The following is a 23,323-nucleotide window of genomic DNA, read 5'->3' as shown; positions in this document are numbered from 1 at the left end:
ATCTCAATGATGGCATATAGTCTGGCATATTATTTATCATACCTTGTCATCATTTAAAACTCCAATTCTTTAGCTGAATTACTTCAGCCTACAAATACAGGGGGTAAAAATGCTGAGAAACTTCAGGAATATGACATGGGTGTGAATGCTGGGCAGTCCGGACAGAGTGGTGACCATAAAAACTAAAAAGCAAATGCAAGTTGTGCATATCTAGAAAATTTTCATTGCAGAAAGGTAAATCTTGCTCACAAATATTAAGTACAGGCAGAAATCAATTATTTGATTATCCATAGCAATTTAGAAGCTATTCATCTGAAGCAATAAAAGAAATTGCCATTGGCATTTTAAGTGTACAGTAGGGATAAAATCTACAGAAAAACTATTCTTGGTGATGGAAGAGAAGGAGTTTATTTCTTACAACCTGCAGAAATTGAATGGCACCATTCAAAAGTAATCATAACCCCAACTACTTCCACATCTCTTGGGAAAGTTAGTATTATTTGGTACTGAACTTTGTGAAGTTTGGGATTCTTTCCAATTTTTTTCCAGAATTATTTCCTACCAAAGGTACTAAAGACAGGATGTTGTCTTGGTTCCTAGTGTTGGCACTGTGTAAGAGCCTTTAAATAAATATGCTAAATCTGAGGAAATAAACCTTTCATTTGATTTTTGCCCAAAATTCAGCAGTGGCACTGAAAAAATAAATTACTGCACAAAAACGAGAAAAACAAAAATTAATTAACTACTAGACCTGCCTCAGAGTAGGCTGTATGCTTCCCAGAAGTATTAACTGCTAATACTGTTCTTTCAGGGCATTGGCACTGCAGTGGCAGTCATTTCATTCACAAAGTTATTTGGTTCCCAGACCAGCCTTTGGAAGATGGGTTCGCTCTACCACAGTGAAAGCCTGAGAGAACAGCTCTGCCAAACCATCAATGTCATAAAAGCACATAAAAATGTCCCATACTCAGTTTATCACATTACTTCTTTTAATGACAAAGACCTGCATTAGGGTTATAACAGTTGGAATACAAATTTGCTTTTCTAAATGAGTGCTGAATATCAAACAGACTAAATTAAAGACAAATATGAGAGCAATAATACGAAGGAGACCTTTAAACAAGTTCTGAGGCAAAAAATATGACATAATAGAAAAACTGTAGTAGAAAAATAAAAGAGAAGGTCTCAGTGAAGAGGCAAAGAAGAAATATCCTGCAAATGGAAAACTCATTTCAGAATACATATATAGGCACGTGATGTACTTCTATATAAAAGGATTTCAAGTTCACAAGTTGAAATATGTTTTTGACACATTGTTACCCATTTTAGATATTCATGAATTTTTATAATACCTACTGTCCTATTGTTCACAGGACTCTACTCACCTATGCATTTTAAGCCATCAGGAGCTGTATAAAACCCTGGAGGACACTTGCAGAAGTAACTGCTAACTGTGTTTGAACACTCTCCTCCATCACAAATTCCAGGAATGGTGCTACATTCATCAATATCTTTAAGACATAAAGAGATGCAAAGACAGGTTAGCTAAATTATTTTTGGCACAAGAAAAGGTATTTTATAACTAGTAGCAACTATCAAACTCAGGACATAATCAGTAGTTTTGAATTAGAATTTTTTGTTAGGCATCTTATAAACAGAATGAAACAGAACCTAAAAAAATACTGTATCTGCAAACTGAAAATACAGTATCTGTAAATTGCAAAAGTTTTACTCCTTAATGATGATGGATGAAAATCTTAAAACTGCAGAGATTTATTAACTCTAAGAAAACTGTAAGTCATCCAGTCTGAATTCTGCATACTAGAATTAAGAAAACTGTGTTGGGACCAGAGTGCAAACTGGGTAATGACCACAGTGATCAGGAGCTTAATGGTCATCTCCAGCAGCACAGCATCTCCTCATACCACACTGGTTCAATACACACTCACAGGGACATGTACCACCTACTGAACTGTCTGTCCTTCTTATTGCACTCAGGCTTGTCTTGGAAATCCCACACACAAAAGCACTGAAATACTACGTATTGTTCAACTAATGCAATCTGACAGGATTATAGCTCAGACCAGGATGACTGCAGGCAACAAAAATTATCTTCCCTGACTTTCTCCACTAAATTAATGTTTTGAAGTTTCAACAGGTTTCTAGATTATAACCAAAATACCTACTGCAGAAACCAGGAAGTGTCCATAATTCCACCTACATTTTATCAGTGATTTTAAAATAAAATTTCCGTATCGTGATTGTCTTCACTAACAAATCTCAATCCATACACTAAATCATCCTCATAGATACAACGTAGAAAAATTTTCAGTCTGCAGAAAAAAAACCTAACAAATTCCTACAACTCATCATAGCTGCACAGAGGGAACTTAAAGGGTTTCTTCCATAGCTAGCTTATATAATCTACAGCTATATGAATAACAACCTATGTCAGTTCCAAGTGTTCCTTAATTACCCCCAGTAGCCTGCCTGTGATGTGTAGCTACTTTCCCCTTGGTTTCCAGTGACTGTCTTAACAATGCAGCTGTATCTAATTAGCACTGTCCTCATCTCCTAGGAACCTGGAGTTCTGTTGAGCTTAAAAACAGCTCACTCTTTTCCATGGTACCTACAAGAGGAATCAGCCAGACAGAGCAGAAAGGGAGATTATTCTCTAGACTGATCAATGACATCTGCTTGTCACAGCCATCTCCAATCACCCAGCTGCTCTCCTGACAGGGAGCATCCAGCTAGAAATCAGAGCATCACAGGACTCTACCCAACCTCTCCTCCAGAGATCTACGAAAAGACAGACACATGACTGTAATAATGATTTCACCAACCACAAAAATTTCTGAGATGAAATACTACAACACCACCCAACACACCAAGGCAAGGAGTGAATAATACCGTTGTCATTAAAAAGGACTGGAAGAGTTTAAATGTAACGCCTAAATTGGAAATTGGCCCCAACAGATGGGGGAACACCCAAAGTCCCACAGGACCATTAATGAGCATTTTAGCAAGTAGAAAGGATCTCAGTTCTACTTCTTCTGTGAAGACAGTAATATGAAAACTAACAACTCCTGGTCTCCTAAGTAAAGCGTGGGACGCTCTAATATTTTTGTGGCCCCTTGCCTTAGCAGGGAAGTAGTGGAGGGACTGGGACGGCACACAGATAACCCAAGTTTGCAGACTCAGCCATCCTAAGTGGAGTGGGGCCCTGTGTCCCCTGGGCACGTTCTTCCCCAGCATCTTGCTAGTTGTCCTGATGTGGGTCACATTCCTCACTTGGGTGTGTGAGAGGGGTGTGACTTTTTTTTCACTGCTACTTCGAGGATGTTGCCAAAGCCTCAAGTCCGAGTGCCCTGGGAGCACTGCTAAGAGACTTCTGGCTTCTGCTCCAAGATTATACACCACAGGAGTCCCACAAGTCTCAGTGACAAAAAATGCGGAAATTGAATTTTGGTCTGAATAAAGACCTTAATTAACAGAGAAAAATGCAATTGTAAATGGAACAGATTCAAGCATTTTCTGACTCAAATTCACCAATGTTTATCTTAAAGTCAGTGTTGCCACTGTTTATATAAAGTTCGACCTTTTTAAAAGCAAAATCATCACTCTTTATTTTAAGGTTGAGCCTAACCCAAACAGTATTTCATTATTTATATTAGTGTTGACATCCATATAAGCAACACTGTCATTCTTAAGTATGCGAATTTTACAAAGGTAAGTAACTTGTACTCGCAGACTTAAATGTCACTCCAGGAAAAATTACACCCCCAGAGCCACCACAAAAAATAGAATTTACCTCAGCTTTATTGCAAATGGAAAAGAAATGGTTATATCAAGCAGTGAAATAATGTAGCAGTTAAAATACAGACTTCCACCAGCTATGCTAAGAGAACTTCAGCCAACCTCCCTCATTTTCCATCTTGTTGACTGCCTACCTGTCCTTGACGATTGCTATTATGATCTTACTTTAATGGAGACCTGAAAAAACAGTACTGGTAATTCAGCAGGTAGCTCCCAGTTGAATTAAATCAGTGACCAAGGACATTTTACAACTGCAAGAAGTCCTACTTGTTAAATAGGAAGCTAAACTAAGCAATCAATCAGATGTTATCCATTATGTATCAGAATTAACTATAGTTAATTACTCTAAATTAAACCTGTCTTATATCGTCTTATAAAGTTCAAAAGATAATTTAGAAAGAACAGGATGGATAAGCTGCTGTTGCATGATCATACTCCTACATGCTGTTTCCATCTTATTTCATGCCACTGGTATAAAGGTGGTACTTTTCATTCTTTGAATTGTATTAATACCTACACAGCTTCAGCTAAAATTGCTTGGTACATACAATATGAAGATGTACTGAAAGTAGGTCTGTCTGCAGAGGTTAAAAAATCAATAGGTATGAATTTGAAGAAGGGAAAATACATCTGATCTTTGCAGCCTACATCTGCATCTGATCTTTGCTCACTACAAAAGGATTTCACAAATGGGGCAGGAAATCTGTGGCAGGATATGGGAACACATCAACCTATACCAGATTCTTGTGTCCAGTTCAACTGTTAGCAAGTGCAGGCTCTGAGGGTGGTGATTGTTTGGGGCTTTTTGTTCTTTGGTTATTGGTTGGGGTTTGTTTTTAAAATGATTCAGCAATTGAAAAATACCATCAAAATGTTTATGAGATGCAGCCTACAGGTCTCAGCTTTTCATGTACTGATACTTAACAAGGCACATGTTCAGTCTCTCCTATTCACCACATTCTTGGTACTTCATCCACAGAAGGAAACACTTGCAATGTTCTATTCTAAATGTAGATTACATTCTGCCAAAATCATTGGCAGGAAATATATAAACCATGCTGTGTACAAGCTCTTCTGAAATTTCTCTTCCTAACCTGCAAATAAATTATAAAGTTTTGCCTAAAATAACGATTTTTCTTTTGAAAGAGTAATTCATAATTCTTCTAAAATGACTAAAAAGTTTTGAGTGCTTCTTAAAGGGCACTTGATACAAGAAAGGATGATGAATGCATGCACACCTTTCTCTCACAAATACTTCTATTGTACTGCAAGTTTGCATTCCAAAATCACTAGCCATTTTTGAAACTTTTCCACCCAAGTTAATTTTAGTCTAATGACAGAAAGTAGAATCAGTTGCAAGAGTTTAAACACTATCTGGACTTCACTGTAAATACAAATCAATAATGTGCAACTAACACATTTTAGTACTATGTTACTTCAAAATTCTCTTAAAGCAAAGGAGACATCTATGCTTTATTATATTAGAAAGAAGAAAAAAAATACTATCAAATCACAGTAAAAATATAGCACAGTTCCATAATCACACGCTGCAAATTTCCACACTAATATCTAGCACCTGCTCTAGCCCTAAGTTAGGATGACTAGCAAGCGAAGATAAAATGTTTGTCCTTCTGCAACATATGCAACTGTAAGGCTGAGTTTGGGACACAATTCAGCAGTCTTCACACAGCAGTGTCAAACTCCCACTTATGTCAAATATGTCAAAAACTCAGTTCACCTGAGTAGGTAGGAATGTGTTGAACCTTCCAGTCATGTACACTTTTTGGACAAAAGATCCACAAAGAAATAAGTGCCTCAAGCATTTCTAAAGCAACATATGAGTTAGAAAGTATTTTTAATGTTTTAATGTTAAATGTACCTTCAAGTCTGAAATATTACATAAATAAAAAGGTGATAAAAGTTGCAGGAACAGTATTTAACACTCTCTGGATTGGGAGAAAGAACGCCTATTTGTGTTGTGAATAATGCTACTTGCACACTCAAGGCAAAAGAGACAGGAAGTTTTTAACAAACTGTTAAACAAAGCTGGTCCTCCAAAAGAAGACTCTCCCCCTTCTACTTTCAGATGAAAGTTCTAGAAGTTCTTACCGTCACATTTTTGTGTTACTTCATTAAACTTGTGTCCAGCTGGGCATTTGCACTCAAAAGATCCAACAGTATTAATGCAATTTCCCCCTTGACAGATCCCAGGGATGGCTTGGCATTCATCCACATCTACGATATAAAAAAAGGAAAAAACACCCACTTTTATTTCGTTTCTCAAGAACAGCCATAATAATTTGTCTACACAGAAATTAAATATGCCTAAATCTGTTCTTCACCCACCATAATATTATGATACTTGCTTAGGAAGACAGACACTAATTTTGTAATTACTCTATGCAAAGTATGATTAAGTACAGTACTCTAAATATTTTATGTAAGAAATCACATGGTTATTATTGTTACAGACATTAAATATCTAACTGCTATTGCTTTGTTTTTCCAAAACATCTGGGGAATGGTGTGCAGAAAACACAGCCTGCCAGAACCCAAGTTTCTTTGAAGTGTCTAAAGCTGGTCACCCAAAATCACTTGCCCCCTTGAAAATCTTGGCAACTCCATGCTGTGCTTAGGCCACCAGCACAGAGGAGCAGTTGCAGTGTGCATGGAGGGGGCCTCATGGAGAGGCACAGCAATTGCAGAGTAATTTCTGATGGAAATTATTAACTTGACACTCCAGCGAGATCAGCACCAAAGACATTAGACTGTGGTTAGGATTTGACTCAAAAAGTTTTATAGCCATAATTAATGTCTCAGGAGGAATTATTAATGGCCTACTTAGATATACATAAATTTGAGGGGTTTTTCCCTTTTATTTTTCTTCCTTTGCTTTTCATTTTTCACCAAGGAAAATGAAAAAACAAAGATGATATCACAGGCTAGGTAGTAAGCTCAAGACAAACATTTTCAAGAGGCCCGTTTCTGGCCTCACAATTATTTTAGCACAACAACATCTGTGTCGTCACTTAGCTGCAGAAGTGTTGCTATGGCTTAATAACAGCTACAGAAAAGAGGCTAAAGGAGACGGAGGAGTGGCATTGCAATAGGACACTGGGGAAGTCTGGCTCACAGTCTCTGGGGGCTGCCCTGTCTCTGCTCCTCAGGAACTCCTTCAGGAGCACAGAAAACTCCATTCTCCAATCCAAATGTTCATGCTTTCCCCATCTCTTCAGGAGAGCCAGCTGCTGCTGCTGCTAAAAACTGATTGCTTGAGTTCTTGGGCTTCACACTGACAAAGATTTCAATGCAGGGATGCAAGCTAAAGGAAATGATACCTTCAAATATCTGTTTATAAATCCCTGAGAGACAGCTGTAGTAAGTCTTGAAGTCTGAAAAGTGAAGTATCATGTATGTACAAAAGGGTAAGAGGCAATTTTCCTGGGAGTAGGAAGTCTCAGGAATGCCAAGGACCATATCTGCACCACATGGCAAAAAAGATCCCTGGGTGAACAAATCCAGGTTGGGAGTGCAGCAACAGAGCAGAGTTATCCCTCAGGGAACTGCTGTGCTGGGAGGTCACAGAACCAGCACAGCCTCAGCAGCCTTGACTCAGCCACACTGCTGTTGGGACCTGAGCTATACCAATGGGCTGGGCTTTAGTAACAGCAATAAGCCAGACTTCATGGCACTGTACTGACTTAAAAAAACCATCAAAAACTAAAGGAACAGAAGTCATGCTTTTGAGTCATAATGTCTGTTTCAAAATCCCACCTTTTGGTTTTATTTTTCTTCTTTGTGTCTTCAAAAATCTCAGCTGTGATATTAATTTAACTTTCGGCCAAAGCCAAACTTTGGACAGTGATATTCTATTTACTTTTGAAAATAACCTTGCCCTCACTATTTCTCTACTTTTTTTTACTTCTCCACACAATAATAATGATTCCTTTTTCTCTTCAGAGAACCTGGATTTTATTTAACCTGTTTTCCTTTATTTAGATTGAATATGGACGTGAAATCCCTGAAATGTCTTCAGTTTGAATGGATGTTATCTGATTTCAAAAGGATTTAGTACAATTGCATGAAAAATAAATTGAATATGTGATTCCATAAAACATCTGTTGAAACTACAAACACAATACTTAAGAAGGGAAAACTGGAAAATACAAGTCAAACATACCAGGCCAAGACTGTGTTGGCACCACATACAGATTACCATCAATGTATCTGCTTGCTAAGAAATGTGCAGTAAGCAGAAGTATCCTTATTCCAAACTGCACAAACCCATTGGAGAGTTCACTGCAGCTTTCCCATGACACAAACAAGAGGGATATAACTAGGTGTGGCATAAGTTCAGGGGTGTGGGCCACATATTTATGTACATAATCTTTCAAAAGTGTCCAGAACCTTGGTTGACAGATTCCAGTACAATTTAATCCTGACCTTCACAATAAGAGGGGAATAGAATCACTGAGGTCAAAATATGGGCACATCATACAGTGCACACAATCATGTTGTTCATCTTGAAGTTCATCATGTCTGTCTGCAGGCACCAGCCATGACCTGGCCTGTGACAGAGGGTATCTACATTTTTAATGCAACCAAATGCCTTGAAATCCCTTCATAGGAATTTCATGATTATATAGAATTACTCATTGATTTATAATCTTTATCTTCCCTATTTTCAAAAATATTGCAACTCATTAGGAAATGTTAGAAAGACTGAAATAAACTGGCCCCAAAGATATGGTGCTGGGAATGTATAATCCACATCAGTTTAATACATAGTTGCCCCTGTTAACTTTCTCCTGTTTCCTGCCAGACATCCAGACAAGAAAAGAATTTATACAGCTGGAAGTATTAGAGTAAAAGCCAAAAGCAGTGTAAGGACTTTCTATGGTAAGGCATGCTCTGAAAAAAGTAAGCAACATCTGGGTGGATTTTATGATTTGAAACAAATGCAAATGCATTTCCAAAATTGTATAAAATATATAATAAAGCATTACAAATGGCATGACAGGCACTTTTCTCCAGGTCAAAGCAGTGTAGCTTAAGAGATAAGACAACCAAGATGAATCCAAATTATCCAAAAAATCTCACACTGGATAACTGGGGCATTATTGCCACAGATTGATGTTTGCATGTTTTGAGTGCTTCTGAAACAGAACAAATTCCTCCACAGAATGATCGAGTGGTACACTCGGAAAAACACCATTACAGAACCAAGGGAAAGCACTGCTGGCAGTGAGAAATTCATTAAGATGCTGGCTGCTCTCACATGACCTGAGTTACTAATGTACTCACTTGAACATCAGGCACTCACTGAATCATGAAGTAATGCATCTGACAGTGTTTTTCCATTCTTCACACATATAGCTGAGAATGGCTTAGGACAGGTTATTCACAGCAGTGTAACTCAATTAAGATTAATCCAGTAACAATTTCAGCAGCTTTTGGGAAGCTTTGCTGCTAACTTACCTTGACAGGCCCCCGTTCGAATGTTCGGAATGAAGCCTCGGCGGCAGGGATGCGGCTGAGCAGGACACATTTCACAGGGATGTCCCCATGCTCTCCCCACTGTTGCACAGCACAGGGTTTTTGTGCAGACAATTCCACTGAGCTGGCCCTGGCACATCTGGTTGGTTACCAAAGTGAAGCAAGGGCCAGTCCTGTAATCTGTGCCAAAAGCAGGAAACCTGATCAGCATTACAATAAAAACACACAACAAAACTCTTAGTAAAGCAAAACAACAGCACTTTTAGGCAATTTCTTTTCACAAAAATTGCCCATCAATCCAACAAATTATTTTAGAAGTGTTCTACAGAGGATTTTTTTTCTCTCTTTAATTCAAATCCACTGAAAACAAACTGTGATTATTTTACCAGGAATGTTATATCTGTAGGTCCCCTTTGCTGTTTCATTTAATCCACTCATAATATTCTTCCCAGGCTCCCTCATCAGTTTCTTTTAAATATTCAGTGCATTATTTAAAATAACACTGATAAAAGAATACTGGGATATGTTTATTTCCACAAATTGGATGGTCATTCTCAAATGAGGCTCAAGGGAAGCAAATTCAGACTACAGGAAGTTTTCTGAGGACATTTTTCACTGCTATTCAGCTGTATGCTATACCAGATATGTGGGCAAACTCTGCCTACAGCTGAACGGAGGGCATGTGGAATACATCTGCTTTGATTTGTTTATGGTAGGACAGGCCACAGCCAACAGACAGAATCAAGCTAAGATGTTAAAAAAACACTAGTAGGCTTCATTTTGTTCCATCCTCCAAGGGCAAAAACCAAACAGTGGTACTGCCAACTCCAGCTGTCTCCTGTACATCCAGGGTGCACACTCCAGTTAATTCTTTGCAAGCAACCCTAAAATGCTTTTTTATTTTATGGCGCACCACAACAGAGTCCAGCATCCTGTAAGAACAGCCAGAAAATTATGAACCTGAATACTGAAGTAGTTACCAAATACCTCAGTCAAGATCACTCAGTAATCCACACACTGTCTAAGGGTCATGTCATCATAAATTCCTCTGATTTTCATGCCACATCCAAACTTCGTTAAAAATAATGTTTTCACTAAACCATTGTTAAAAAGTGTTAGATAGGGCAGAAGTGAGAATGGATGTCTTTCCCATCTGCTCTATCTCCACACACCACATGCACCCTCCTAAAGCCTATCATTTAATTAATCTTCATGCCAACCAGAGATGCTGCGTCCATATGCTGTAATTCTGATCATTAATCAAGCCATTCTGATGCAATTAATAAAATGGCTTACAGAAATTCTGTAAGGCAAACAATAATGCTATATTGCTACTGTTATCTTCATCCATTAACATGATGATATCAGAAAGGATATTGAGTTAGATCGAAGGACCTTACTCTGATGTACTAAATTACACTGAATGCCATTTATTCTTCATTAAATATGTATCACTCCAATAACTGGCATTCTATGCCATTCTCAGTCTGTTTAACATAACTATAATCACTCAGATAATCTGTCTTCCTCTTAAAAATAACAAATCAAGAATAATTTTCTTTCAGCCTCTGGAAATTTGTCTTGTATTTCCAGCTCTATGGAGAATTAACCTGTGAGTATCCATTAGCTATTTTCAGGCTCCCTGGTTAGCTGGACTAGCTATATAAAAATACATAAATCTAATTCCTGCTATTTAATTTCAGCCTTAAAGGCTATCAGATTTCAAGTATAAAATTCCTGTTCTAGCCCCTCCAAACAGCACAGCTACATTAACTGAACACTTCTCCCACCCTTCTCTAGCAATTCCATCAGCCTCATTATGAAATGAGTCAGAAGCTCTGATAACATCTCTCTTGCCCTCAATTACTTAATTCCTTATCATCCTCTTAACTTTCTTTGGCTTGGTATTTCTTATTGTGTCCTTTCATTTTCCATATGAATTTTCTACACTACAGCTTCTATTATGTTATGTTTTTCCCTATTTTAAGGATTTTTGTAACTGCTTGAATTCTCCCAGGCTTGTTTTGCTTTTGTCAAAACCTACATCGCCTTCTTTCTCATTTCTCATTCTAGAAATGCAGCTTTGGAAGCATGCAGTAAAAACCCAAATATTACCAGTTTTATCTTATTCCTTCAATACAGAAATTAATACAAATAAATCATGATCAATTATACTTATCAAATAAAATAAAAAATATTTCCCTGATCGATTTTTCATCCTTGATCAAAATAAGAGTATGTGTTTTACTCTATGCAAAACTCCTGATGTTGTAACTGGAATATTAAAACAAGAGACAACAATTTCTTCAGAAATGCCATAGTTTTGTGTTGGCAACAGGAAATCTTCTGAGTACCTCCCCAGAATGAAATTCCCCATTGTAGATTGTGCCTCTGCTGTTTATATATACATGGGTTAAAAAGGAGTCATTTTGTTCTCCGTCGCAGTGGGAGCACGTGTCAGACAGTAGTGAATAACCCATCTTGTGTTTTATGGTAGGATATGAATGGATCAGCATTTACAATTGTTTGCTTTCAAGCTATAAAGGATTTAGAAGTAGCTAATATTTCTTAGAAATATGGTGAACCCAATGAAGTTAACTTCATAATCATGCAAATCCTTCCACAAGGTCTCAGTAACAAGATGTGGGTCAAATATGCACTCAAAACCAAATAAGTCAGGCTCCTATTTGTTATTACTCAAGTTCATAACACTGTAGTATGGTGAATTATAGACTCTACTTTCACCAAATATTTTGCCTTGATAAATTTTATTCTTAATGCTCAGTTTCCTTCTAAATACATCTTTCCTTCTATTTTTCTCAAATTCTAAAATTCTTCCACATTTTCATAAGTAAGATTTTTTTCTTCTCTGTTCTTATTTAATGGAAAATTCTGAAAGTCAGAAAATCCATATAAAAAAGATTATTTGAATGTACCCACCAGCCTGAGGCCACAGTGAAATCGACACATCAATCCATTTTTTCATAGAGAGGCCAAATAAAAAGAGCTTTAAAATTGAAGTGTTTCAAATAGTGAGTTTAAGACATTTTAACTTATTACAAGATGAAGGCCTATGAGAAGAAAATGAGATTCTACAAACACAGTGACAAAATGAAAAGAGGTTATGAGCTTAAAACCCCAATCCTTACTTTGTAACATTAAAGTTTCCTTATACATTCATGACATTTGTGATTATTCAAACTACTTCAATAAGTAAAGCACAAGGTACCAGTGACCAGTCAGGAACTGGAAAGAGTGAAAGAAGGCAAATATACCCAGAAAAACTATTACTGAATTTGTATCAGTTGTTTTTTGTTGGTTTTTTTCTTAGGGATAACTTCAATTTAAGTGAAGAATGTTGAGGCTTGAAATTATTTTAGTAAAACAATTTAAGACGTGTGACTGGTAATTCAAATTTTCTGAGTCACTTCTAATGCAAATCTCAGCACGTGCAAGCAGCCCTCAGTAAGGCATTAGCCACCATTATCTAAAACAATTTTATCTGCTTCTTTACATACTTCTTAGTTATTTTGATATGGAATAATTCCACAGGGAGCTTCAGACAAATCGGAAGATGATAGAAACTATAAAACCACATTAAGTTCATATGATGTCAAGAAGAGTAAGAGGGCAATAAAATGACACCAGTTTACACCATGCAACAATTCAGATTAACAATTCCACAGGAATCAAGTTGGATTTTGATCTAGAGCTCATTCCTGTTTCAACTAATTTTAGTTATCTTCTCAAAAGATCCTTTATATTCCTAAAAGCAGCAGAGAGGCTGCTGAAATATGTAGTCCCAGTAGACTTTGATCAAAACCAAGCACAGCAATAAATAACGATAATTGTTCCAAGTAATTCTGGACAGCACCAAAGAGACTGCAAGCACCAGGATAGTGCAAGATTTCTGACACCAGACACACATCTTAAGTTCCTAGTTCACAATAATACCTTCTTAGTTTCAAGCAAAAACAAAGTTTAAAAACATTGTGAACTAATGGAACCTAGATTAAAAAATCATGCTAGTGCAAGGAGGCTGGATAAAATTTGGTCCCTCTATCCTCTAGGATTCACTGTAAATATCCTAAAAAGAGTTCTTGGTGTTTCAAATTAACAGCCTGATTTTTCAAACTGATAACCACCTGTTAAGGGAGGCTGACAGACTCCTTCACCTCTCTTAAAAGAAATGAAAATTGAATGAGTGCATAGGTCAAAGCATGAGACTGTAGCAAGCCAGCATTTATCTGATCATGATCAAGATCCCATTACAGAAAACAGGAAAATGCCATCTCTTGCCATCAAAGAAAAATGGCTAATGATAAAATGAGCAGTGTTTTTCCAGCTCTCTGCACACAGCATGCACAGCTCACACAGCACCTCGGGCTGCAGCACTGCCTGAGCAGTAAACTCAGCTCCTGAGAGCTGCTAGCACCTCATGGGGGAAAATTCAGCAGGAACGCCCAAACACAGCCAAGACTGCTGTGCAACTGAAACCCCCCTCGGCAATCCAAACCAACTTCCCCTTTCTTGAGTACAGGGGAGAAGGAAAGGGAGAGGAAGGAATATTTCATTATCGTACAAATAATGAAAGAAAGGTCAGAAAGTGACTTTCCTGCCTAGCAGCACTTTTGTTTCTGCTGTTTGGAGGCTTGTTTGAGTTTTTTCCACCAGCTGGAGATAAAAGAGGGGTATTGGAAGAGAGACTGCACAGGGCAGAAACACCATCTCATCTCTGCAGAGCAGCATAGCGCTGCCCAGGTGGGACCCACTGCACTTGGCAGCCTGCACCACTGCTCAGCCACACATCAGGAAAGGGAGTCACAGTCACTTGTACCTGAGAATGGTCCTTTGGAATTTAATTCCACACAGCCAAAGAATACACAAACAATATATACTGTCAATGGAAAAACATAGTGTCCATCTCTGTACATTTCACTGTACTTCAGTCATTTCACCCTCTTCAGAGAAGGCGGGAATACACTTGAAGAGCATGGAGAAAACCACAATATGCCTCATTTCACAAGGCAGAGTATGCTGTGTCTGAAATGAGAACTTTTGCAGTAAAATTTGAAGAATTGCAGAGTCTTGGCACTGACAGAAGAAAACAGCGTGACCAAGCTGACTGTAGCAGTGAGCATCACCACAGCACAGTTACAGAACACAAAGGTTTAGCACTGTAGGCTTCATTTCAAAATCAAACTGATTCTAGGTATTTTCAGGCATACTAAAATCTCCTGATAAGAACAGAGAGAACAAACAGAAGGCTCTACATTCATGAACCTCATAAAAATTAATGCACACCTCTGTGTGTCACTGTACAGAGGAAATAGGGAAGAGCAATGAGCTTGTAACTCCATCTTCACTTGCAAAGTTTTCTTGTCAGTTGCTTGTAGACTTGAAATTATGTTGATCATGAAATTATATTTTGCATACAAGACCTTATGACTTTTAACTGCTGGTCAGAAAAGTGAATTACAATGCTCAGAGATGCCCATGGGGTAACTAATGTTTACTTCCATCTTTTCCAATAGGGGACACACCTCACATCCCAATTCACAAACCAAATCAACACCAGACCCTGACGCATTCCAAAGTTAGTTCAATAAACTGACTTCCAACTATTTAAAAACTCAGACACAATAATGCTCTGTCCACAGGTGACATTGAAAGGCCAGTTGATAAATGCATCCAATCACAACACACTTTTCTTTCCACACAGGCCATTTCCTTAAATAATTACTCACTGTTAAGCACTCCCTGTCCTCTCCTCCCCCCAGCCAGACACCATTACTCACCCCAGTCAGATCCCAATGTGTCATCATTGGAAAGTACATGGCAAAGATATCAGAGGGTGTTCAGAAGGAAAGAAAACAAAACTCTGTAAATATTTAAAAACTTATTTCCTATGATGTCTGACACTTCTTACCAATGAGGTTTGGTAGGTTTGGACGTGGTATGTGAAGAAATTATCACCATGCCACTTCTGTCTGCTCCCTTCCAATGCCAGAGATGGTTTCACATATAAGCAAGACCATTTCCCAGCTGCTCCAGTGCACAGTGCAGCACTGAGCTCAAATAGCTGAGATTTAACACTGGCTAGTGCTAAGATGTCACTGGAACTAGGGACTCAGAGTGCAACCATTCAGGCACTGTTTCTGGCAGGGATATAAACCTGGCAGCAGAAATGTCTCAAACTACTACAGCTGTGCTGCGGACAGATCACAGCTCCAAGTTGCTTCTCATTATTTTCACAAGAGTAAAAAATATCCATGGAAGCATATCTAACACTGGTGCCACAACTCTTTATTCTGTATTAGGCAGCCAAAAGGTTACTTACTGCCTCATATAACCCAGCCACAGGAATATTACCCTTTAATTCATTAATCTGATCACCCCATTTCTTCATGTCTTCCTCACCTTTGCTTGTTGCAAATTATTCTCATATATTGACTTGCTGGCATACTTCAGCCTAAATTTATTTTCCATTCTGTAAGCTGTTTCACAAATCCATTTCTGCATAGATGATCTGTTTAACATGTCTATCTAGCAAATATTATCTAGTCTTCCTAGGACACTGATTAAAGAACAGGACTTTGAATTAATAGCTTACTAGTATTATGAGACTAACATTATCACTTACATTTGATGCACAGAACAATTCAGGCTATTTTATAATGTATGTTGGCAACCTATTTTCCAGAACAAATATACAACTATTTTCGTGCCAATTTTGTTCTTGCAACTGACCCAGTTCTCAAAGTCTGTAGCTGAAAAGCAATAACATTACAGTAATAAAATAAAAAAAATAGTGTTCAAAAATTATTATTACAGAATTGGAGTGATTTGCTGCACACATTTTAATCCAACACGCAGACTAAGCATTTCACCAAAATCAAAGTCTTAGCTCTGTTGTTCCCAATTATGTGCAGCAGCAATCCAAATACAGAAAATTGTTACCACATTTTATTCTTTTCCATGATGAAGAAAACAGTAAGCAATGCAGCTAAATGTAGAATAACTTCTCATTTCTGAATAGTCAGTTGCCTGACAAACTCTAGCCTACCCTACTTTTCTGTACAACCTGCAAAGGACCATGTCTTTGCAGATTTTAATTTTTCCAATTTCTTTCACAAGAGCAATAATTAAATAAAATTCTGGTTTGATTTTCATCTCCCTTTTTGCTAAAAAGTAACTAGTTTTGTGACGTATTTATTGTCAAGACCAGATGATTATTAAAGAGAATGGATTCTACTACAGAACTTTGCAAGTTTCACTTTAAAAGAACAAGCTGGCTGAAGTTTATCACTATTTTTTCAAAAGTGTTCTTAAGAATGCCACGTTATAGAAACTCTCCTTACATATGACTAAGTATTAACTATTAACTAGCAAGGTAAAGACAAAACTAGTAGACAAGCTCTGGGTATTGTTTTCTCTTTGGCTTCAAAAGACACTGACTAAAGTAAGTAAGACTATCCAAAAGTAATGCAAATTGCATAAGAAAAATAGATCCTTATGACTTACACAATATTACATAGAGTGGCATCCAAAGAGCGGGAACAGCGCAATGCATACACTTTTAAAGAGAGACTGCTTACATTTACAAAGGAGATGGAGGGGTATAGTACACTAGAAATAATCTTTTCTAAAATATAAATGCTCCTCTGCGGTGCCATGAAACAGAATGCGATTGCACAGCACTGGAATGAAACTCAGTCCAGAACTGAAAACTGGTTATAAATAAAAAGGAGAGGTGAGAGGGAGAGAGGGAACCAATTTTCAGTGCTAAAGCTCAGTGAAGTACAGCAGGAATGGAGAGAAGTTGACTTGCTTTCCATGAGCGAAGGCAGTAAATGTAATAATGGTGGTTTGGGTGTTGCAATGATATGTTAACTTAATGATACATACACAAATAGCTTTTGTGGTCCTAACAGAACTCTGAACTTCTGAAGTCCTGGCAGCTCTTTAACAAGGTGATTAGAACAATCAATATCTTATTCCTTTATAACTGGATCATCAAACTTACCTGAAGCAAGGTCCCTCTTCCCCTTAAACCAAAAAGAGCAGCACTCCTGAGAAATTGTAACGGTGGAAACCTTCCACTGAATGAAAGGAAGGGGCAAACAGACTGCATCCCTGTAAAGACTCTTCTCCATATGGCAGACAGCTCCCTGGACAAATTTCTTCAACCAGACACTCACTCAGGTTTTTGTATTCTCATATACATATATTTTTGTGATATGATTTCAGTGATTATAGACTTGATATGATGTAAAGAATTCTTTTTTTTACTAGCCTAAAGACTTTGGAATAACTAATACTGTTCTCCTTCTATAAGGCTGTAACACAGAGTTTTATATTTTGTACAGCCAGCTAAAAAGACATGAAAAATATTTGAAAAACAGTGACAACAAAGAGTATTTTATTTTTATAGAAATATTTTAACAATTGTTTCATTTCACAGTTGTACAATTACCCACAAAAAATCTCAGGAAGTGTTGAAAATGTAAGTCAATAACATACAAAAATTGCTTCAGACACTAATACCTCACCTCTAACTCTATGGTGAAACACATCAACTACTTAATTGAAATACCATACAACCCTCTGTGTTACAGGATCAGATTCCTTCCTCACTGAAACTGTGGCATCACTCTGTATGTACACCTGTGTAATCACGACCAGAATCTGGATCATTTTGCATAACCACATATATGGGATTTGCATTAAGACTGTGGTCCAAAAATAAACACAGCAGTAACATGCACTATTTAACTCTGAAAAAGCCTGAGGTATCTCTGTTGAAAAGTTACAGAATACATGCCGTAACTCTAGAATTATCACATGTACTCAATTTCTATTACTAGAAGCAAAAAATCAAGAAGGTAAATGATCCAATCTTGATTCACAAGTTGTCAACTAAGCAAGCATAATTTTATTAAATATATATTATACCCACCAATATGAAGTACATGAGATGCTAATATATGTGTTTCATTACTCATTGTTTAAGGCCTTCTGTCATTCCTGTCTTCATTGACCACTTGGTGGAAGAAGCCTTCTCTTTGCTTAGCACTAATGGGTCAGAGTCAGTAAATGACCTGCCTCAAGTAAGGCCCATCACATCTTTAATCTAAGATTACAGAATATATTTATGACAATTGTCAATTAAACTCTTTGTAAAATCATAAAAGTCTGATTTTCCCAAGCAGTGAGAGAGTACAGAATAAGCATATTAAAACTGGAAGACGGGAAGGGGAAGGGATATTAATCCACAGACATTTCTCAAACTGAGGGTCAAGTTCTCTTCTTACTTGCATGCAGCAGGAGAGAAGAGCGAAAGGTCTTTACTGACTCCTGTTAGCGATATAATGAACTTTTTGGTTCTTTAACTTAAGGTATTAGTCAAGAACAACTGCAAGTTTTTCTAAAAGACTTTGAGTTACCATGAATACTCTAGATAAATATGGGAAAGGTTTTGTGCATTTACTGAAAGTGTAAGCAACTTCACAGTCTTAGCATATTGTTTAACACTTTTAAAGTTTTAATAGCATCTGAGCTGATGCCTTTGGCCTTTTCTCACTCATCACACTTGCTCTGTATACACTATTTCAGTCTAACAGATATTGTAAATCTATTTTTACCTCAGCACTGGAAACTGGCATCTCTTCTATTTGTTGAAGGGAATGTCAAGTCCTAAGATTTCATTTGCCTCCACATCTAGAGGGACAAATCATTAAAACTTGGAAACAGTCACCAGCCTGAGTGTCTTCAACAGGAATATTCAAGATCTAAGACTACAGTCCTAGCAGGCTTTTTTTTTTTTTCCTCTGTTAGAACTGCTTGGTTTTGTGGGTGTCCCGACATGACCTGCAGCATGAAGCCCAGGTCCCAGTTACAAGAGAAAGGTTAGACTCACTGATGAGAGAACCACTGTTCAGTGGGGGAATCCCATTGCCTTTGATTGCATGAACACTCCCTCACACAGAAAACAGCCAGTGTTTGGAGGGGTGTGGGGAAGAGACACACCCAGCTTCAGAGGCCTCTTGTCAAAAGCTGGGCCACAGTGGTTCAAACAAAATGGACACACTCCAGTTGTATTTTACTAATTATGTGCTTACAAGAAATAGCATCAGAATCCTGGAAACGGTCATGTGTACTGAATGGTCCGTTACACTGACCACCATTTTGAATAATTTTTCATAATTTATTTTAGAAAACAAGGTTTCTGTCACCTTCATGCTGTGTAAATCCCATGAAAGCTGATTTTTTTTTTTTTCCCATGACAATCACTGAAATTTATCTGTGTAAATGCACACAACATCTGGGATTAATGGTTTCAAATAATGGAGGCCATAAAGTGGTGCTCCAGAACACACTTGAGAACCAGTGAGAATTAGACAAGTAATTTTTATTTGGGGGATCTGAGAGAAAGGCATCAGGGATTCAGCAAACAAGCCAGGTGTCTGTGAATAACTAACTAGTGCACTGAGGGGAACAAACAAGCTCTGGCATGTTCTTTGTAGACTACCACAGACTAATGCTGATTTCATGCCCAAAATAGAAGATCTTAGTCGAAGAAGGGGGATGGTTATATATGTACATATATTCACTCATACTTGCACTTCTTTTATCCTCTTCCATTCAGAGTACAGATTCAAGCTGAAGTTTTGTTACACTCTGGCTACACAGAGATGCTCCAAAAGATAAGCAAATACTCAACATAATAGGAATCACTCAGATTTAGGTCAGCAAACTGCAAGCCTCACTAACTCCCAACACAGGAATACTTAACCTTTGCATAACACTGGAGCGTTAGCCTGTCATGCGACCCGAGCCTCCCTCTCTGAGCTTACACCGCATGGTGCAACACCCTGCACAGCCTGGCGTACTACGCATCACTGCTAATGCATCATGATGGATGAGTAGAACCAGAATTTAAAACATATGAAAATCAGAGAGCCACAGACAACACAAGTCCTTTAAACACATTTTCCATTCTTAAAAATCATTAAAATGCCTTGAATTTAAGTACAGTCTTTATAAATTTAGCTATGTTATTTATTGATAAAATAATAATTTATGTAAATTTTACAAAGCCCTTACAGGCTTTGCTTCTGTTTACAGATAAAAGAAACTGCTGCTGATCCAGATGCCTGTCTAATACATAATACTTCACAGCCTTGCAAAATGCTGTGTATTAAAGGTTGGAAACTGCTTTTTGGCCTACTTTCTACAATGACATACTGAAAAGGAGGGAGAGTCTTGTGGTTGAGACACTTGGCTGGGACTGAGATGACCTGGGTTCAGTTTCAGACTCTGCTACAGACTCCCAGTACATCCTTACACAAGTGACTTAATCTCCCTGTATATTAGCTCCCCACATGGAACGTGGGGCTGCCAATACTCCTGGATGCTGGTGGGACTTTTTCCTCTTTAGACTACACAGGCTTTGGGATACAGACTTGTATGTTTTCTGAATGATAAAGGGAGCCTCAAGCTGAGTTCAGGCCTCTTGGAATTATTCTAATAAAGTAAGAAAATATCTTTCATGTAAAGTTTTTTGTGTTATGGTTCTTCAAGGTTTTATGGTTGGTTGGGTTTGGGATTTTTTCCTTTTTGGAGGAGGAACTGTTGTGGTGTTTTATGGGGGTTTTAATGTTCAATTAATTGTCAGTTTCTAGTAAAAGATGAGAGGAATTCGCTCCTGAGATTTTCTGTGTTGGGCGAGTGCAACAGCAGCAGAACACATTCCATGGAGCAACTCATGCACAATCAATTAGGTCGTCTAATTAATTTTCCAACTCAATAGAGGCTATGAACTTTTTTTTTTTCAGGACTATATCTGTACACATGTGTAAAAGCAACTCAAAAACTTCTAAAATCTTAGAGGAGAAAGACTGATGATATTCACTTGAATGGAATGGGCTGATACATGGGAGTAATGTCCTCTCATATGGGATTCATATTCCTGTCATGAAGGGAGAAAACACATATGGAGGGCATAAGAGTATTTTCCCATTGACAAGGATATCTAGACTTGTTAATCAGTACTTAGAGTAGTTTATGATATTAGCTTCCCCCATAATTAGGGAGAATAAAAACATGTGTAGAGAAAAAGACACATTTAAAAAAGAGGTTTGAATCAAATAGGGACAAAAAAATGTAGATATTTAGAGGGTCTTTAACCACATATTACGTCAGGTTTGCTACAGCATCTAACAACTGTTAGAGGTATCTGTTTCTCTAGTCCTAACTCGGATAAAACTTCAATCAGCATCACCCAGAACTGTGTCTGAATAAGGACTCTGGAACAAAGATTTAAACAAGCAGGGGAAGAATGGCCAGAGAATTTTTTGCCTTCTCTCACAGGGTCTTACAGCAGCAAATTTTCAACTGCCATGAATTTTCTCTGCACTTCCTTTCCCATCATTGTGATCACCAAAAAGTCCTTATTCCACACTAACATAATGAAGTGTCTGTGGAACCAGAGTTATAATTGTGATGTCTGGATTAAAACAGTGAGTTGTGACATTTTTAAGAGTCCTAAGGGAGATGACAGTGAATTATAGAGAATACACAGATACTTGATAATCCACAATTATGGGAAAAAAAAGGCACAGAAGCACAAAGTACTTCAGCTGGGGTTTTATTATGGGTGTTTCTATGGAAGCATAGACTAGATTTCTAAAGAACTTATAAGAATATCCATAGTAAACAAAAAGTGATAAACATTACAGTTTCTCCAATCTGTAACACAAATCAGTGTTCTGTTAGTAACTGTTTCAAACAATGTGGCTGCTACATCAGATGGGCAGACAGGAGACAGCAAGCTCTGGAAAAGATACATGCTGCTTGTAGGTAGGGGAAAGCCAGAGCAAAAAGCCTTCGGGGAACAAGTGCGAAGGAAACAAGGATACAAAGAAGCCAAACAGAAAAAGAGCAGAGGGACGAAAACAGGAAGGCAGCAAAGACGGAATGGATCAAAGCAAATCTAAGAAATGAGTGGGAGGCACAGAGACAAGGAGAGATAAATAGTGGGAGCCAGCAGACACCATGTGTGAGAAGGGGAGAAAAGGAAAGGAAAGGGAAGGAAAAGGCTGGCCAGCCTGAGAGTTTCACCAGCCGACCAGGAGAGGGATGCTTGCCAGGAAAGGCTGGCCAGCTAACTGTGTAAAAATGAGGGCCAGAGAGCCAACTCATAGAGAGCAGCCAGGCAGCCACAGCCATCTAGGAGTGGAATCCATGTATGGAGCAGGGTGGGCGCAATCCCAGCTGTACCCAGGAGTTGGGTGACCTGCAGCAAGCGCCACGCATGGCGGTGGAATGGGCAGGAGCAGCACTCAGCCCTGTGCTCCAAGACAGCAGTGAGCAAGAAGCAAAAAGATGCCTGAGAACATCCCGGCATCTCACTGACACATCTGGCTGTGCACTCTGAAATACTATCCACTAGGATCATTGGGTGGCCAAATATGAATAAACAATGACTACAGAAATTGCAGATATTAACCATCCCTTTTCCCAAAAGGCATTTTCTTCACATTTGTAGAGCTGATATTCATACTTTGAATGTTTGTTTTCTACTTTGATACTTTCAAGATGACAAAGTACAAATTATGTACCCCGATATCATTTATATAGTTCAATGTCATAATTCCAAATTAAGAAAAACAAACACAAGGCCAGTGAAAAATGAGAATACAAGATAAAAAAGTGTTACAAACCACACGAAGAATGGGCTAATCTAGCAGTGACAACATACTGCTTATCTGTTCAATTAGGCAGCTCCTATCTATCCATCTCAAAGAAATAAAATTAATTGTATTGAGTAACATTGGAAGCTGTTACTAAAGGATTTCTACTAGATAGTAAAAAAACTTGTGCTGTCTTCTGAAACATTTTTTACACTAAAAGACCAATAATGAACAATTGAGTGGCTTAGAATAAACCGTGACAAGGTCTAATTGTGCTTCTATCTTCAGAGCTAAAATTTATTTAAAACAAAAAAGAG

General features: G+C 37.9%; 1 protein-coding gene across 5 annotated transcripts in view; it reads right to left on the bottom strand.

Moving 5' to 3' along the window:
• FBN1 (fibrillin 1) overlaps window positions 1-23,323 on the bottom strand; it is a 145,924-nt gene that overhangs the window by 84,133 nt on the left and 38,468 nt on the right. For all 5 annotated transcript variants that reach the window (XM_086848332.1, XM_086848333.1, XM_023933994.2 and 2 more), the window contains 3 exons: window positions 9,295-9,492; window positions 5,926-6,051; window positions 1,386-1,511 (listed from right to left, as the gene is read on the bottom strand). In XM_086848332.1, coding sequence (XP_086704458.1) covers window positions 1,386-1,511; window positions 5,926-6,051; window positions 9,295-9,492 — 450 coding nt within the window. The remainder of the gene's footprint in view (window positions 1-1,385; window positions 1,512-5,925; window positions 6,052-9,294; window positions 9,493-23,323) is intronic.

The sequence above is a fragment of the Cyanistes caeruleus genome, chromosome 13 (genome assembly GCF_971803275.1).
Source record: "Cyanistes caeruleus chromosome 13, bCyaCae1.hap1.1, whole genome shotgun sequence".
Lineage (NCBI taxonomy): Eukaryota > Metazoa > Chordata > Aves > Passeriformes > Paridae > Cyanistes > Cyanistes caeruleus.
The sequence above is the reverse complement of the archived record's forward strand: the minus strand, read 5'-3'. Positions and strand labels throughout refer to the sequence as shown.